Raw genomic sequence first — 19990 nt, forward strand, 5'->3', positions numbered from 1 at the left:
CAGACTTGTGGAGGTCTACCATTTTTTTCTGAGGTCTTGGCTGATTTCTTTTGATTTTCCCATGATGTCAAGCAAAGAAGCACTGAGTTTGAAGGTAGGCCTTGAAATACATCCACAGGTACACCTCCAATTGACTCAAATTATGTCAATTAGCCTATGAGAAGCTTCTAAAGCCATGACATCCTTTTCTGGAATTTTCCAAGCTGTTTAAAGGCACAGTCAACTTAGTGTATGTAACCTTCTGACCCACTGGAGTTGTGATACAGTGAATTATAAGTGAAATAATCTGTCTGTAAACAATTGTTGGAAAAATTACTTGTGTCATGCACAAAGTAGATGTCCTAACCAACTTGACAAAACTATAGTTTGTTAACAAGAAATTTGTGGAGTGGTTGAAAAACGAGTTTTAATGACTCCAACCTAAGTGTATGTAAACTTCCGACTTCAACTGTAAATGTAAGTCCCAAAGAAATGTGAGATAATGTCTAGATGCTTTTATAGTGGAGATTAAAAACTGGCTGGCTGGGTTTAGAAACCGGATAGCTGGGCTGATGAGTCAGTGGATTGTGCAGTGAGATGGAACAGATTAAATAGGCATTTCAATGTCATTGCTTTAGCTGGTGGTAGCTTGTGGAATAGACACCGGCTGGAACGCGGTTTTAACCAATCAGCATCCAGGATTAGACCCACCTGTTGTATAAGCGCACACACACACAACCCTTACAGACAGGAAACAACAGAGGTCTGTGTGTGTTGTGTGCACATCGTCCTGTGTGTATTAAGAGGGTCTCATTGTTGACTATGGTGTTGATTATAGGTCAGGTATGAGAGCTGCAGAGGTCAGTGGGTGCTTATCAGTGCCATGGAGACTAGTGTTTATCCAACACTTGTCCTTATCACTCAACACTCAGCAGAGAGAAGGAGAGAGAGAGAGCCGGACCACAGGTAACTTCCACAAAGCTGTGAACAATCTGAGAGACAAGGCAAAAAGGGCCATCAAATTCGACATCACAATTAGGATCTGGCTAAGAATATTTGAATCAGTTATAGAACCCATTGCCCTTGGTGGTTGTGAAGTCTGGGGTCTGCTCACCAACCAAGAATTCACTAAATGGGACAAACACCAAATAGAAACTCTGCATGCAGAATTCTGGAAAAACATCCTCTGTGTACAACGCAAAACACAAAATAATGCATGCAGAGCAGAATTAGGTCGATACCCGCTAATTATCAAAATCCAGAAAAGAGCCGTTAAATTCTACAACCACCTACAAGGAAGTGATTCCCAAACCTTCCATAACAAAGCAATCACCTACAGAGAGATGAACCTGGAGAAGAGTCCCCTAAGCAAGCTGGTCCTGGGGCTCTGTTCACAAACACACCCCACAGAGCACCAGGACAGCAGCACAATTAGACCCAAGCAAATCATGAGAAAACAAAAAGATAATTACTTGACACATTGGAAATCATTTACCAAAAAACAAGGGCAAACTTTAATGCTATTTGGCCCTAAACAGAGAGGACACAGTGGCAGAATACCTGACCACTGTAACTGACCAAAAATGAAAGAAAGCTTTGACTATGTACAGAGCATATCCTTGCTATTGAGAGAAGCCACCGCAGGCAGACATGGCTCTCAAGAGAAGACAGGCTATGTGCACACTGCCCACAAAATGAGGTGGAAACTGAGCTGCACTTCCTAACCTCTTGCCAAATTAATTACCATATTAGAGACACGTATTTCCCTCAGACTACACAGACACACAAAGAATTCAAAAAACAAACAACATTTTGATAAACTTGATAAACCCATATCTCCTGGGTGAAATACCACCGTGTGCCATCACAGCAGCAATATTTGTGACATGTTGCCACAAGAAAAGGGCAACCAGTGAAGAACAATCACCATTGTAAATACAACCCATATTTATGTTTATTTTCCCTTTTGTACTTTAACTATTTGCACATCGTTACAACACTTTACATAGACATAATATGAAATGTCTTTATTCTTTTGTGAGTGTAATATGTAGTGTTCATTTTTTATTGTTTATTTCATATTTGTTTATTATCTATTTCACTTGCTTAAGCAACGTTAACATATGTTTCCCATGACAATAAAGCCCCTTAAATTGAATTGAGAGAGAGCACAACACTTTCACCACGAGAGAGAGAGCAACACTTTCACTACGAGAGAGAGAGCAACACTTTCACCACGACAGAGAGAGCAACACTTTCACCACGAGAGAGAGAGCAACACTTTCACCACGAGAGAGTGTTAAAGAGCAGCACTTTCACCGAGAGAGAGAGCGAGAGAGAGAGAGAGAAGGGGGTAAGGTCGTGTAAGTGGTGGAAGTGTGTGTGTGTGTAGGAGGAAGGTTTTAGCGGGACAACCCCCCCTCCTCCATCCCCGGCCCATCTACTGTCTGCCCCTTTCCGCGTCTCACATCACCACCCCAAAGTCTATTAACATTTACATTACAATGACTACGTCCCCCATATGGTGTATATGTTTGTGTGTTTCTCAGCTTTGTGTGTGTGTGTTTGTGTGCATACATGTGTTAGACTGGTGTTTCCAAGTGTGACTGTACAGCATGGTACTTGAACATGCATTTAGATGTATTGTAAGGCTTGTGAATCTGAGGATAAAAGAGGAGACTACCCCCGTTCACGAAAATGGTTCGCTCCTACAGACATTGAGCCACGTGGCTGTGGCTTGCTTTATAAAGCAGGGAGACAGGCATTCAGTTACCACTCTATTGAATGTTAGAATGTGTAAAACGAGTGACCTAAGCGACTGATCGAGGTATGATCGTCTCAGAAACAGCCCGGCCTCCTGGGCTTTTCCCGCACGACAGTATCTAGGATTTATCGAGAATAGTGCAACAAAAAAACATCCAACACGTGCCGAACAGGATAGAGGCTAGGTTTGCGCTGTCTTTTGTGAGAGCGGTTTTGGGGATTTGAACCTGCAACCTTGGGATGATGGTGATGCTCTTGGCATTGTGAGGAGTGAGAGAGAAATGGTGTGAGTACTGTCAACCTGTGGCCGATGCTAGGAGCCCAGGAGAGAGCTTATTTTGCGATTTGGAATGAGAATACTCTTTGAAGAGGATAGACAATAGCCACCCTACACACACAAGCAAGCACACACACAAGCAAGCACACACACAAGCAAGCACACACACAAAGGTACTCACAAAAACAGGGGTATAAGTGTGTGCGTGTGTGTGTGCCTGAGTTCGCAGGTCATATGCATGAGCAACGTCAAAGACTCTTGACCGTGTGTAAGGCAACAAGATTTCCAGTCTTACAGCCCAGTGACTTTGCTAAACAATGAAACGAAGACAAGGAAGAGTACATGGATTACAAGACAATGGCAGATACCTTGGTTATAAGTATTATCTATGAATGGAAATAGAGAAAAATAGCAATGCAGATTTGCTGTTCAGTGGCATGGCAGATCTAAGACAATGTTTGAAGAACAATTCTCTGACAGATATTGTATGAAAGTATATCTTTATGTTAGAGATAAAGCTTCTCTGTCCATCTCTTTTTCTGTAGAATGTGTTTCCTTTGATAGTAATTGTCTGCTCTCTCCACTTGGCAAATGGCTAAATTGCCCACAATATGACTATTTTATAAATGACAGCTCAGTCAAAGAGACAAAGAAGACAGCTGAATATATGTATGTAGTCATACTGTCTTGGCTGTCTTCAGTCCATGGCTGTTTAACTAGGACTGTCTCCTCAAGGTTCATGCATAAGTTCATACACACACACACCTTCTGTCAAATTTCCCCTTTAATAAATCATGAGAATCATGCCCTTAAATTACTGGAACATTTTACCATGCTCCTAAAGAGAGACTCAGAGCAGGGTTCCTATCGTGTCTGTGTGTCTATGTATCTGTAGACCCGCCATGGGCCACGCTCCAGTGGATATGTCCAGTGACACTTTAATGTGCTTGGCTTTTCTCATGGACCCCTGCGGGCTGAGAGCACAGAGGCTGCTGGGGCCCTGCCTGCCATGCAACATCCTCACACACTTGTGTAACCGGCGAGGCAGAGGAGAGAGTGTGTGGTATATAACAGGGATTCATTGTGGGGTGGCATTAACATGCTCAACGACTCAACCTAAACCCTGAAATCTTCCCTCTACTTCCATCATCCTCCTCCTCTCCTTCCATCATCCTCCTCCTCTCCTTCCATCATCCTCCTCCTCTCATCACCCTCCTCTCCTTCCATTATCCTCCTCCTCTCCTTCCATCATCCCCTTCCATCATCCACCTCTACTTTCAACATCCCCCTCCTCTACTTCCACCCCCTCCTCTACTTCCACCCCCTCCTCTACTTCCACCCCCTCCTCTACTTCCACCCCCTCCTCTACTTCCACCCCCTCCTCTACTTCCACCCCCTTCCTTCTACCCAAGATCCAATTCCAGAATATTCCACAACTATCTCACATAGTTCAGTAGAGGTGTAAGAGGATGGAGAGCGAGAGAGAGAAAGAGAATGAAGGGTGAGCTTGAATAAGAATGTTTAAGAGAGAGAGGGAGAGAAAGATGAAAAAGAGAGAGGGGGTAGAGAAAGATGGAAAAGGCAGGAAGGTAGAGAAAGCTGGAAAAGGCGATAAAAAAAGAGGGTTAAATCATAAAAAAAAATATGGGAATGGAATCAATGCAAGCCGGTTCAGAGGGCGGCCCTCAATTTGGGCTTAGAAGGAAGCGTGTCAGAGAGAGAGGAAGGATGGGGGAAAAGAGGAGAGGTGCAAGCTGAGTAGCCGAGACATGGACAAAAGAGGGAGGGGGTTGTGGGAACGATGGTGGGCTAGGGGAACAACCTCTAGTCATTAATACTGAGGGATTTTAACCGGGGGTCTTCCCCACAGAGAGGTACCCCCGACACACTTCAGCACCCCTCCACTTAACCCACCTGGTCTCTGTTAATGAGGATCAAAGTCAGGCATTGAGATGTTTGGGTGTGGTGTGTGAGAGAGAGCGAGACAGAGAGCGAGAGAGTGCAAGAGAGTGCGAGAGAGAGAGTGAAAGAGTGAGCGTGCGCGAGAGAGAAAGAATGTGCACCAATAGGATCTACAGTTGAAGTCGGAAGTTTACATGCACTTAGGTTGGAGTCATTAAAACTAATTTTTCAACCACTCCATAAATGTCTTGTTTACAAACTATAGTTTTGTCAAGTCGGTTAGGACATCTACTTCGTGCATGACACAAGTAATTTTTCCAACATTAGTTTACAGACAGATTATTTCACTTATAATTCACTGTATCACAATTACAGTGGGTCAAAGGTTTACATACACTAAGTTGACTGTGCCTTTAAACAGCTTGGAAAATTCCAGAAAATGATGTCATGGCTTTAGAAGCTTCTGATAGGCAAATTGACATAATTTGAGTCAATTGGAGGTGTACCTGTGGATGTATTTCAAGGCCTACCTTCAAACTCAGTGCCTCTATGCTTGACATCATGGAAAAAGTCATTAGATCTCCACAAGTCTGGTTCATCCTTGGGCGCAATTTCCAAATGCCTGAAGGTACCACATTCATCTGTACAAACAATAGAACGCAAGCATAACCACCATGGGGCCACGCAACCGTCATACCTCTCCTAGAGATGAACGTACGTTGGTGCGAAAAGTGCAAATCAATCCCAGAACAACAGCAAAGGACCTTGTGAAGATGCTGGAGGAAACAGGTACAAAAGTATCTATATCCACAGTAAAACGAGTCCTATATCGACATAACCTGAAAGGCCGCTCAACAAGGAATAAGCCACTGCTCCAAAACCGCCATAAAAAAGCCAGACTACGGTTTGTAACTGCACATGGGGACAAAGATTGTACTTTTTGGAGAAATGTCTCTGGTCTGATGAAACAAAAATAGAACTCTTTGGCCATAATGACCATTGTTATGTTTGGAGGAAAAAGGGGGTGGTTTGCAAGCAGAAGAACACCATCCCAACCGTGAAGCACGGGGGTGACAGCATCATGTTGTCGGGGGGCTATGCTACAGGAGGGACTGGTGCACTTCACAAAATAGATGGCTTCATGAGGAAGGAAAATTATGTGGATATCATGAAGTAACATTTCAAGATATCATTCAGGAAGTTAAAGCTTGGTCGCAAATGGGTCTTCTAAATGGACAATGACCCCAAGCATACTTCCAAAGTTGTGGCAAAATGGCTTAAGGACAACAAAGTCAAGGAATTGGAATGGCCATCACAAAGCCCTGACCTCAATTCTATAGAAAATTTGTATATGCAGAACTGAAAAAGTGTGTGCGAGCAAGGAGGCCTACAAACCTGACTCAGTTACACCAGCTCTGTCAGGAAGAATGGGCCAAAATTCACCCAACTTATTCTTGGAAGCTTGTGGAAGGCTACCCGAAACGTTTGACCCAAGTTAAACAATTTAAAGGCAATGCTGCCAAATACTAATTGAGTGTATGTAAACTTCTGACCCACTGGGAATGTGATGAAAGAAATAGAAGCTGAAATAAATAATTCTCTCTACTATTATTCTGACATTTCACATTCTTAAAATAAAGTGGTGATCCTAACTAACCTAAGACAGGAAATTCTTACTGGTATTAAATGTCAGGAATTGTGAAAAACTGAGTGTAAAAGTATTTGGCTAAGGTGTATGTAAACTTCCGACTTCAACTGTACATTGTCAAATGGACACATTTCATACAGATGCATTATGGACTCCTCTTTCTCCCTCTTTGCCTCTCCCAGTCTACCTCGCACTCTCCTGCTTCTTTCCCCTGTACTAATGAGTGGTAAAGGGGGTGTCAGCTGCAACATTTGAGGCGACCCACAGCCACAAGCTTCCAATCTTTAGACAGCCTATCCAGCGGCAGGGCTGTAAATGACCAGGTCTCCACGTGGAATACACCTGACATTTGCCCATTCCCCTGGTGTGCATGTGTGCGACACGGGTGACCATGGTTTGTAGGAACTGTGATTTGTAGGGGCCGTGATTTGTGGGGATGGTGGTTTGTGGGGACCCGGGTCAGATGGCCAGATCTAATTAAAGGTGTATTTGGTGGGACGGAAGGTTGTGTGTGTGTGTGTACTAATGAGGCATCGTTGGGCCCCTGTTGACACCTGCCAAAGTCTTTATTTTGACATGCTGTCTGAAGTGTGTGCGTGTGTGTGTGTGTGTGTGTGTGTGTGTGTGTGTGTGTGTGTGTGTGTGTGTGTGTGTGTGTGTGTGTGTGTGTGTGTGTGTGTGTGCGTGTGTGTGTGTACGCCCACCTGTGTGTGAGTGTGCAATACATATTTGTCGGTGAGTTTGATGTGCTGGAGCGAGTGTGTGTGCGTGCATGCTTTTGTGCCAATGTGCATGCCTGTGTGCATCTGTCTTACCTGTTTGTCGGAGAGTGTGTAGATGTGTTGGAGGTCAGGAGAGAAGAGCAGGTCTCGGAGGATGGCGCTGAAGCCATCACTCACAACCAGGTTCTCATAGAGCAGAGCAGGATGTGTGGGACTTACTGAGTTAACCAGGATCTACACAGAGACACAGAAAGATGGTAGGTTACATACTTGTCCTGTGTTGCTCAGTTGGGTAGTTTTGCTCGTGCAACCCCAAAGATGAATTCCCACTAGGGTCACATAAAATGTATGCACTCACTGAACTATACGTTGCTTTGGATAAAAGACAGATGGGGATGGATTATTGTGAGAACAAAAGTCAAATATATGCCCCTATAGGAGATCTATGGTCCTTTGTGATTTGTTAAAAGTGTATCACTTTTGATAACTACACTATACCAGAGGTTATATATGGACAGGAGTGATTCCTCACCAAACCCAGACAAAGAAAGATCATGATTTTGGGGAATTTTACAAAATGTAATCCATAGAATGGTCCTTTGGAGGAAGGATGGTTGACATATAATTGACATTTGTATCATACATTTTGTCATTGTAAAAGAAGGCCTGGGTAAGGCCAAAATGTCATAAATAGAAAAGTATTCACACCCCTTGACTTGTTCCACATTTTGTTAAGTTACAGCCTGAATTTAAAATGGATGAAATTGTCCAAAATGTTGGTCACTGGCCTACACATAATACTGCATAATGTCAAAGTGATATTATGTTTTTTCAAAAAAAAATTTTTAAAGAAATTAATCAAAATGGAAAGTTGAAATGTCTTAAGTCAATACATATCCAACCCCTTTGTTATGGCAAGCCTAAATATATTCAGGAATAAATAATAGTGCAATAATAGTGTTTTTGAATGACTACCTCATCTCTGTACCCCACACATACAAGTACCTGTAAGGTCCCACAGTCAAGCAGTGAATTTCAAACACATGAGTTCGGATTGGTCTGCCATGTATTATGCTTCTGTCTATAACATGAGCTGCTTAGTATGCGTAGATAACTCTTTCTATCGCTGCTTTTTTTTTTAAATAGCTTTTTTTTAAGCCATGGAGAACTTCAAAAGTGATGCTACTGCTCAACAACAACGCTGCCCTGAATTTAGCAGGCGCTATTGACAATGATCACTGGGAAAAAGTTGTGATGGACTACTTTCTGCACACGGTCAGTGTGAACCAGAGTGACTTGATGCAACGGGCCAAACAAGCTGTACAAACAAAACTGAAAAATATGTGCATTGCTAGTTATAGCCTAATGTTAGCTAGCTAGCTAACATTGAACATAGTTGGTTAGCTTTAGCTACCTGCAGATTCATACTACAGTATTTCATGCATGGTGGCTAGCTATGACAATGTGTTCGTATTGTAGTAGTATTGGTTGGGATTATGGTTCATTGTTTAGCTAGCTAACTACATGTCTAAACAAAAGACTCCAATTCAGCAGAGGATTACATGACCCATCAAGTTAGCCTGGTGTGTCTGGGGGTGATTACGGCCACCTATTGTATTTCATAAACATGTATACATGTCTAGATAATAGTGACCCGTCCACTTAGCTAGATGTGGCTGGATATAGCATTTCTTTCACATGACCCATGAATTTAGACAAGTGTGTCTGGGTAAGCATCATCTAACAATTATAAAATATTTTTATCCGGACACTTTCTATTATTGATATTGCTACTATACAAATATGCAAGTAATCATTTCACTGTACCGTTTACACCTGTATCCTGTGCATGTGACAAATAAAGAACATGCACCAAAGTCAGATTAGGATACAGGCAAAGGAAGTGTATTTTTACCTTGAGTTTTTCCTTATTGTAGGCTACTACTTTCACCACGTTTAGTCTTGAAATCTTTGGTTGTTTACTACACTACCATATTCCCTCTGTTTAGTACATGACCTCACATGTGAATCCATAAACAGATGGGTGGGGCTAAGGTTTAAGAGGGAGTGAACGGTGCTGAATAGGTTTAGACAAAGAAGAGCTCTCCAGTAGGTGTACCAAAACATTCGAGGGCCATTTACAGGTTTATCAACTTTCAAAGCAGAATTACTTTCCCATTGTTCCTCAACTGCTGTGGTTCCTCCTGTAAAAGTTGTGTCCACCTTGTGTCCTGCCGCAGAAGTCTATGGCACGTTATTGAATTGTCAGCCATTGTTGCCATTAATGCCAGTTAGCGCTAGTTTGACCACCAGAGGGCATCTTTGAGATTTGACAGTCTTCAATATTGGCTGTATTAGAAAATTTTAAAGCTTTTTTTGTAAGAACATAGTACATGGGATTGATTTTAAGAAATTTAGTTATGGCTGCAATCCCGTTAACGGGATACGTGTCATCAACAACCGCTAAATAGCATAGCGCTACATTCAATAAATATTACTAAAAATATTTAAATTCATGAAATCACAAGTGCAATATAGGAAAACACAGCTTAGCCTTTTGTTAATCCACCTGTCGTGTCAGATTTTGAAATGATGCTTTACAGCGAAAGCAATCCAAGAGTTTGTGTAAGTTTATCGATCGCTCGACAAAACATTAAGTACACTTAGCATCAAGTAGCTCGGTCACGAAAATCAGAAAAGCAATCAAATTAATCGTTTACCTTTGATGATCTTCAGATGTTTTCACTCCCGAGACTCCCAGTTAGACAACAAATGTTCCTTTTGTTCCATAAAGATAATTATTATATCCAAAATACCTCAAGTTTGTTTGGTGCGTTATGTTCAGAAATCTACAGGAAAGAGCGGTCACGACAACGCAGACGAAAATTCCATATAGTTTCCTTAATGTCCACAGAAACATGTCAAACGTTTTTTATAATCAATCCTCAGGTTGTTTTTAAAATAAATAAAATAAAAAATATATCAACCGCAAATGTCTTTCACAGTAGGAGAGGGATAAACAATGGCTGTCCAAACTCTGTTGCGCGAGCAAAACTCATGCGACCACTTGAGATGTTATCGTTCTGGCTCATTTTTCAAAATAAAAGCCTGAAACTATGTCTGAAGACTGTTGACACCTTGAGGAAGCGATAGGAAAAGGAATCTGGTTAATATCCATTTAAATCCAGCAAAGGGAGGCTATGGAACATGGAGTTTTCAAAATAGAAGCCACTTCCTGTTTGGATTTTCCTCAGGGTTTCGCCTGCAATATCAGTTATGTTATACTCACAGACAATATTTTGACAGTTTTGGAAACTTTAGAGTGTTTTCTATCCAATACTATTAATAATATGCATATATTAGCAACTGAGACTGAGGAGCTGGCCGTTTACAATGGGCACCTTTTCATCCAAGCTACTCAATACTGCCCCTGCAGCCATAAAAAGTTAATTCATTTGATTAATATTATGGTGTTTCTATTCCAAGAAAAACAAAAAATTCAACCATCAGGGCTTCCGTTGGGAAAAAATGGTGCTGTACAACGTGACCGGTCGGGAGTCGTCTACAATATTAAGAGCATAACATTTACACACCCTAATAGTAGTCTAACCAATACCCAAATGGAGATTCAGTGAAAAAAAAAATCTCATTCATTTATCAAGACCAGTACCCCTGCTTGTCTCTGAAATAGTTGACCCCGGGTGGGTAAACTATTGTTTCAAAATCAATTGCTTCTAAATTCAATATGCTTTAAATGACACAACGTCACAAATAATTGAACACATACAATTCTCAAATTCAAACGCTTAACTATTTAATAATTTATGGGGGTGTGCCATGCGGCCGTACCTAACGGGGAAAGGGGGCGTGCCATGCGGATGTGCCTAACGGGGAAAGGGAGTGTGCCATGCGGATGTGCCTAACGGGGAAAGGGAGTGTGCCATGTGGCTGTGCCTAACGGGGAAAGGGAGTGTGCCATGCGGCTGTGCCTGACGGGGAAAGGGAGTGTGCCATGCGGCTGTGCCTAACGGGGAAAAGGGGTGTGCCATGCGGCTGTGCCTAACGGGGAAAGGGAGTGTGCCATGCGGCTGTGCCTGACGGGGAAAGGGAGTGTGCCATGCGGCTGTGCCTAACGGGGAAAGGGAGTGTGCCATGCGGCTGTGCCTAACGGGGAAAGGGAGTGTGCCATGCGGCTGTGCCTGACGGGGAAAGGGAGTGTGCCATGCGGCTGTGCCTGACGGGGAAAGGGAGTGTGCCATGCGGCTGTGCCTGACGGGGAAAGGGAGTGTGCCATGCGGCTGTGCCTGACGGGGAAAGGGAGTGTGCCATGCGGCTGTGTCTGACGGGGAAAGGGAGTGTGCCATGCGGCTGTGCCTAACGGGGAAAGGGAGTGTGCCATGCGGCTGTGCCTAACGGGGAAAGGGAGTGTGCCATGCGGCTGTGCCTAACGGGGAAAAGGGGTGTGCCATGCGGCTGTGCCTAACGGGGAAAGGGAGTGTGCCATGCGGCTGTGCCTAACGGGGAAAGGGAGTGTGCCATGCGGCTGTGCCTGACGGGGAAAGGGAGTGTGCCATGCGGCTGTGCCTGACGGGGAAAGGGAGTGTGCCATGCGGCTGTGCCTGACGGGGAAGGGGAGTGTGCCATGCGGCTGTGCCTAACGGGGAAAGGGAGTGTGCCATGCGGCTGTGCCTGACGGGGAAAGGGAGTGTGCCATGCGGCTGTGCCTGACGGGGAAAGGGAGTGTGCCATGCGGCTGTGCCTAACGGGGAAAGGGAGTGTGCCATGCGGTTGTGGCTAACGGGGAAAGGGGGGATGGAGCCGGTCGGGCGCAACCCAGGCGACATGGAGATGCGGGGATCCGAGTTCGGGCAAGAGCTGAAGCCACCCTCCCGACCCTCCCGACCCTCCTGCCCAGAACCCCGTGCAGAGAGAAGGGAAAAGTCAAATAAAAGGTTAAATAAAAATAAATAAGACCTACCTTTAACAGCACATTACTCAACACTAGTGAGACTCATGTCACCTACGGTAGACCTACAGTATATCTAAAAATATTTTTTCCAATGACTTGATTCTCCGCCAATAATTACATTTAGAGGATTGAAGGATTTTAAATGAACATCTAAGGGGCATTTTTTGTTATTCTCACAGATCAGATTTGCCCTAAGGGGCTTTTATTTAATTATAATGCAGGGTTAATAAAAATAATAATAATAATTGCTTTGTTTAAAAAATGGAGATATTTTGGAGAGGGAGAGAAACCAAAAGCCCACCGTGCCTATTTTTTGGACAAGAACATCCCATCCGGCCAAACACTCCCCTAACCCAGAAGACGCTGGGCCAATTGCGTGTCGCCTCATGGGTCTCCCGGTCATGGCTGGCATGGGATGTACAACGTGCTTGTATCAGAGCAGCGCTGTCTTGACCTCTGAATGCTGTCTTTTAACCCTTCCACTTGCTTCTTCCATAAATTTTGAAAGAGTATTTTCCAGTAAGCATAATCAGTGCACTAACTCCCCCTTGTGCTGGTCTGGAGCAGTGACGCAGGGCACCGTACTAAACCACAAATTACCCCTAAAACCCGCAGCATAATCTCTAAACTTTTTGTTGAGCAACCACTATGACATTTTTTTTTTTTTTTTTAGCTCTGAGTCTCTACAGTACTTTATACAATGTAAAAAACTATTTCAAATTTTGCAACAGAAGACCGAATCGAATCACATATTTTCAAGTAACTGCATCATGCTATGGGTATGCTTGTAATTGGTAAGGACTGGTGAGTTTTTCAAGATAAAAAACAAACGGAATGGAGCTAAGCATAGGCAAAATCCTGGAGCAAAACCTGGTTCAGTCTGCTTTCCACCAGACACTGGGATATAAATTCACCTTTCAGCAGGACAATAACCTAAAACACAAGGCATAAACTACACTGGAGTTGCTTATCAAGAAGACAGTAAATATTCGTGAGTGACGGAGTTACAGTTTTGACTTAAATCTACTTGAAAATCTATGGCAAGACCTGAAAATGGTTGTATAGCAATGATCAACAACCAATTTGACAGAACTTGAATAATGTTTTAAGGAATAAATGGGCAAATGTTGCATAATCCAGGTGTGGAAAGCTCTTAGAGACTTACCCTGAAAGACTCAAAGTTGTAATCGCTGCCAAAAGTACTTCTACAAAATATTGACTGTGTGAACAGTTATGTAAATGAGATATTTAGGTATTTTCAATGAATTTGCAAACATTTCTAAAAACATTTTGTTCACTTTGGCATTATGGGGTATTGTGTGTACGTAGATGTTTTTTTAATCAATTTAGAAATAAGGATGAAACAAAATATGGGGCAGTGCATTCGGGAAGTATTCAGATCCCTTGACTTTTTCCACATTTTGTTACGTTACAGCCTTATTCTAAAATGGATTCAATAGTTTTTTCCCCTCATCAATCTATACACAATATCATAATGACAAAGCAAAAACTGTTTTTTAGAACATGTTGCTAATATATTGCTGATATATTGCATTTACATAAGTATTTTGACCATTTACTCAGTACTTTGCTGAAGCACCTTTGGCAGCGATTACAGCCTCGAGTCTTCTTGGGTGTGATGACGCTACAAGCTTGGCAAACCTGTATTTAGCGAGTTTCTCCCATTCTTTTCTGCAGATCCTCTCAAGCTCTGTCCGATTGGATGGGGAGCGTCACTGCACAGCTGTTTTCAGGTCTCTCCAGAGATGTTAGATCGGGTTCAAGTCCTGGCTTTGGCTGGGCCACTCAAAGACATGCAGAGACTTGTTCCCAAGCCACTCCTGCGTTGTCTTGGCTGTATGCTTAGGGTCGTTGTCCTGTTGGAAGGCGAACATTAGCCCCAGTCGGAGATCATGAGTGCTCTGAAGCAGGTTTTCATCAAGGATCTCTTTGTACTTTGTGCCGTTCATCTTTCCCATGATCCTGACTAGTCTCTCAATCCCTGCCGATGAAAAAATCACAACAGCATGATGCTTCACCATAGGGATGATGTTATACCTCCTTCAGACGTGACACTTGGCATTCAGGCCGAAGAGTTCAATCTTGTTTTCATCAGCCTAGAGAATCTTGTTTCTCATGGTCAGAGTCCTTTAGGTACCTTTTGGCAAACTCCAAGCGGGCTGCAATGTGCCTTTTACTGAAGAGTGGCTTCCGTCTGGCCCCTACCATAAAGACCTGAATGGTGGAGTGCGGCAGAGATGGTTGTCTTTCTGGAAGGTTCTCCCATCTCCACAGAGGAACTCTAGAGCTCTGTCAGAGTGACCATCGTCACGTCCTTGACCGAGGCCCTTCTACCTCGATTGCTCAGTTTGGCTGGGCGGCCAGCTCTAGGAAGTGTCTTGGTGGTTCCAAACTTGTTCCATTTAAGAATGATGGAAGCCTCTGTGTTCTTGGGGACCTTCAATGCTGCATACATTTTTTTGGTACCCTTCCCCAGTTCTGTGCCCCGACACATTGTGTCTCGGAGACAATTCCTTCGACCTCATGGCTTGGTTTTTGCTCTGACAAACTGCACATTCAACTGTGGGACTGTATATAGACAGGTGTGTGCCTTTCCAAATCATGTCCATTCAATTGAATTTAACACAGGTGGACTCCAATCAAGTTGCAGAAACATCTCAAGGATGATCAATTGAAACTGGATGCACCTGAGCTCAAATTCAAATCTGATTACAAAGGGTCTGAATACTTACGCAAATCAGCAATTTCTGTTTTTTATTTTTAATAAATTTGCAAACATTTCTAAAAATCTGTTTTCACTTTGTCATTATGGGGTGTTGTGTAGATTGATTAAGATTTTTGTTGTATTTAATCCATTTTAGAATAAGGCTGTAACATAACAAAATGTGGAAAAAGGGGGCTGAATATTTTCCGAATGCACTGTATACCGTATGTCAACAGCCCTTCCTCGTCGCACATCATTTTTTTCTGAAATAAATTCTTAACAAATGTTTGTAATACTATATTGACAGTAAACGTAGAAATTAAATTAGACAAGGGGACACAATTCCCACCTTTTTCATTGTCAATAACTCCATATTGCTCATATTCTTGCTGAAGGTTGTTGGCAAGATCACTGGTTAATACCACAAAATCAACCTAATCTGCTAAATAATGCTGATAACTATATTGAAAATAGTTTTCAGAGAATAAATTATTTAAAAAATGTAGGTTCATTATAATTTTTTACACACTGTCTATCTGGTTTTATTTATTTAAAATGTAGACGGTGGTATTTTTAAGGCAAATGACCAAGGGAGCTAAGGAAGGAGAGAGATAGCGAGCAAGAGAATGGGAGGGCAAGGGGGGGTGAGAGACTAAAGGAGGGAGGGAGGAAAAGGGTGAGTTTGAAACATAAGTAACATTTGGCTAATTGAATTAAGCCAAGCTATTCTCCTGAGCAGACAGAGGGAATCTAATAATCAAGGTTTTGGTGAGGAGAGAAACACATTTAACATGGTGTGTAGGTTTCTACCAGGGCAGGGAGACCATCGATACAATAGCCTGCATGCAACCAGGAGACGGTCGATAATTATCACGACAGTTTTTCCATTGTGTCTTTCTGACTTTGAGTGTCTGTTGGTTTCAGGGAATATGTAAGGGGGAGCATAAGCTCAGTGGTTTCAATTGAAAATAACTTGATAATTGTAGAGAAAGGAAGAGAAGGATACTGAGAGGCAGAGGCTCCCTGTCTACAAATAGTGTATGTGACACTGAGCTATCTATAAATTAATCCCATCTTCACCCTCATTGTTAACTCCCTTCAAACACACATGGTAGGACTAGATAAACACAAGACATTGGCATATTGATAAGCACAGAGGGAGTGATAAGGCACCTGCTGTCAGTATTGAATGAAAGCTGCCAGAGTGAATGCATCAAAATCAACTCACCCCTGTCATATGACATGCATACTGTGGCGCTATTGGAGAAGACTTAGGGGTGTGCCTCAATAGTCTTAACTGGTCCCCTCTTCTCGTCTACTTTCCGTCATCTGATTCAAACTTCCAAAAACCTTGAAAAATGTACAGTTTATCTTTAAGTGAGCGCTTAGCCATTCAATATTTAAAACCTAATTGTTTTAGGAGTATGGACAGCAGGTATAATTTCTGCATTTGACATGCCTTTTTAGCCAATGAATGTGACTGAGCTTGCATCCTAAATGGCACCCTATTCCATACATAGTGTACTACTGTTGACCAGAGCCCTATGGGTGTAGGTCAAAAGTAGTCCACTATATAGGGTACCATTTTGGACAAAAATTCTCCCTCTAGCCTATGAGTCATCCATTGTGCCTTCATCCAGAGAAGTCCCTATGTAGTGCACTACTTTGACAAGGGTTCAGAGTGTACTATTTATGGAATAGGGTGTCATTGAGGATGCGGCCCAGCTTTCCCTGACAGGTTCCTGTATATTTAAACACCACCTACCTACAGTACAACACACTACTGAGACAACTGGTAGACTGTATGCGTGTGTGTGTGTCCTCAGTCTTTGCTATGGGGCTGCTGACAGTCTGGTTCTCTGTATGTGTTCGTTTCGGGAGCTGCATGGCATCCCAAACTTCTTTGATGTTACAACAGGAGGTGGGGAAGGTAGCTAGTTCAGGAACCACAGAGAAACCACACACACACCTAATACACTTGTGCACACACATTTGTCCAATCCCCTGCAATCCCCTCTCCTGCTCCCCTGACTGGAGCACAGTCTTGACATAACTGGGTCTCTCCATGCATAATAGCAGCTCAGGCACGTTCCACCCGTTGATGTTACAAGGGGGGAGATGAAGTGGAGATGTGGCACGTCCCGCTCTGAGAGGAACAATGGAGACCGAAGGAGGAGAGGAAGAAAGGAGTGAATGGGAGAGTGGTGGTAATTCCAGTCCCCGAAGGGAGACAAGGAAATGAGACAAGGAAAGGGAGGTGATGGAAGGAGGCCACGGCAGAGCATTCGGACACAGCCCATGTGGAAACACAGCCCATGTGGAAACACAGTGGTTTCAGGAATGAAACTGAACCGGCGAGGGAAGGAGGTCGGGAAAGAGGGAGATAGTTAAAAAATGCAAATATTGTCTCACATCGCTCTCTCCCTTTCACCATCTCTCAACTCTGTTCATTTACCATCACTCAGTCACGTCCTCTCTCTAAGTGATGAACTCAAAGACAATTGAATTACTAGCATCCAGTCTCGCTCCGAGCTTCGTAGAACTCCAGTAGACGCATCACTCACTGAGGTGGCAGAACACTGAGCCATTACAGCCCTTGCAAAAGGGGGGTGGGACTCAATTTACTGGTGAGTCAGAATAGTAGACTACACAAGGTGCAATTTTGAAATATGTTTTTTGCATCAGCAGTTTCTCTCTGATAATCACTAAATTACCCCATTTCAGCAAAAAAAAGATTGGTAAGTTAGTCTAGAGGCCAACTATCTAACTTGCAGTAGCCCTAATCATGGTCGCATTGATTTTGTTAGTCACTCTCACTCAGAAATCATATTAAAAACTGCAAAAATGTCTCTCTACCCTGTGGCAAAATGTGTAGAATTGCAGCAAATTAGCTGTAAAACTTAATTTTCTCTCAGTGAGCAACTGCGGCCCCTCATGAGTTCAGATTTTTTTGTGGCCACCACCCCCATCGAAGCGGTAGGTTAACAGGAAATGTAGCTTGTGACGCAGCTTTTACTGGCCGAAATAAGTCTCTCACACACGCGCGCACACACACACCTAGGATCACTTTAGTATGGCTGAGTGGCTAGAAGCAAAGACTAAAGACCAGAGGCATCACTACAGATGAACAACCTCTACGGTCCCACTTCTCTCAAACAGTACACACACACACACACACACACACACGTAATATGTAGTTCAGATGCCATGATCCTGCCAAAACACCTCAGACACAAACAGTGGGACAGACAGAGTGTTACGGATGCAAGTATTCTGTGTGTATCCTGTGTGTATTTCTTTTCTCTCCTTCTCCCCTACTCACAGGTGACCATCATCATTCCCCAATCAGTCATCAATTAGTCGCTAATCAGAAGACACCTGCTCCTTTTCCCTTACCCAATCACAGTCCCTTGGTTTAAAACCCCTGTCAGTTGTTTTCTCAACACCTCAATCTCTTTGTGGAGCTCAATCTCTCTGTAAATGCCATATGTTGTAGATCTCTTGTGTGGTTTAGGATACATGTCACTTTGTTCCTACCTGTGAGTATTGTTTTTTGTTATGGTGTTTGAGTGTTTCTTTGATAGTGGGAAAAGGGGGTAACCAGACAGTTCGCCCATGGGCATACACTACCCGTAGGTAAACTTTGTTAAATACACTAGTTAGAACTGGGCGGACCACCCACTGTATTTTTGGTTAGTTAGTTGGGTCCAGCTCAGCCCCTTTTCCTGCCCCCCCATTACCGTGTGTTTACTAATAAACCCTGAGTTTGACGGTAGATTTAAGTTGTCGCGGTTATTTGTTCTCACTGTTACGTTTTCACTATTGTGAGTTGTGTTACGGGTCCCATTACCATCCCCCCCAGACTGTCGGGCCAAAGGGATTCGTAACACAGAGCTTTACTGACAATGAAGAGAGAACACAAACACAGTCTTAAGGTCTGTGAAGCGACCAAAAGTCAACATCCTCTTTTCTCTCCTCTCACATGCTTGTTCAGAGGCTTCTCATGTGTAGTCCGGCTACTCCTGTGCCAGCCATAAACCAACTCTTCATCAATCAAACAACATACTATTACGTTGGCAATGCAACATCTTATCATTCCATTAAAGCCTTTTCAATTCAATGGAATTTACTTGTGGATATGAACATGAGAGGGAGTAATACAATGACTCAGTCCATAGCTGCTTGATGTGAGTCTCAGCTGTGTATAGTTTATACTAGGCATCTGTCTAAAGAGAGAGAGAAAGGTTTTACAGAGTGCTCACTGTACATCAAAAAGGTCCTCTCTTATCTATACCCAACACCGTGTGGAGAGGGTGATTGCGCACACACACGTGATCACAAACACACACAATCTCTTTATTCATATATATGGCCGTGGCCTTTCACATCCGGTGCGGGTAAAAACTACAGTATTAATCCCAAATCCACAGCAACATGGCTTGGGCCAGGCTCTTAAAGGAGCCACAGTAACATGACTAGGGCCCTTAAAGGCACCACATACACACACATTGGACGTATTCATTTTCACATCTCTCAGGTTTAGTCAGCTGTCTGTCTCAAGACAAGCACATCCCGGTGGGCGCGTGCACACACAAGGCCCTCTCCACCGCCGAAGCGGCAATACTAACCGTTTTGGCAGCAAATTATGACTATCCTTCAACATTATGGCTTTTACTCCGCATGATCCCCGTAAACACCTATCCAACCCCCTTTCCCATCTTCCTTTGTATCTCTCCCTTGCTCCCTCTGAAATGAAATGCCGCCGCCGTTAAGTATGTGTAGTGAGTCTTTCGACGCAGTGCATTTCAACTTGCAATGATAGCTAAATCACACTAACTCAATCATCGACATGCATGCTGCACACACACAGAACAAACAGACAGGGAAAGAGAGAGAGTTGAATTGAGAGAGAAAGAGATGGGTAGAGAGAGAGAGAGAGAGAGATAGGTAGAGAGAGAGAGAGGTGAGGGAAAGAGATGGAAAGAGATAGAGAAAAAGATTGTGA

The 19990-nt window shown here is 43.2% G+C and overlaps 1 protein-coding gene across 1 annotated transcript in view; it reads right to left on the reverse strand.

The window, feature by feature from the left end:
• LOC139536245 (plexin-A1-like) overlaps nt 1–19990 on the reverse strand; it is a 416804-nt gene that overhangs the window by 226829 nt on the left and 169985 nt on the right. Inside the window, exon 4 of the mRNA XM_071336602.1 lies at nt 7385–7525. Within this exon, the coding sequence (XP_071192703.1) occupies nt 7385–7525 (141 nt within the window). The remainder of the gene's footprint in view (nt 1–7384; nt 7526–19990) is intronic.

The sequence above is a fragment of the Salvelinus alpinus genome, chromosome 12, assembly GCF_045679555.1.
Source record: "Salvelinus alpinus chromosome 12, SLU_Salpinus.1, whole genome shotgun sequence".
Lineage (NCBI taxonomy): Eukaryota > Metazoa > Chordata > Actinopteri > Salmoniformes > Salmonidae > Salvelinus > Salvelinus alpinus.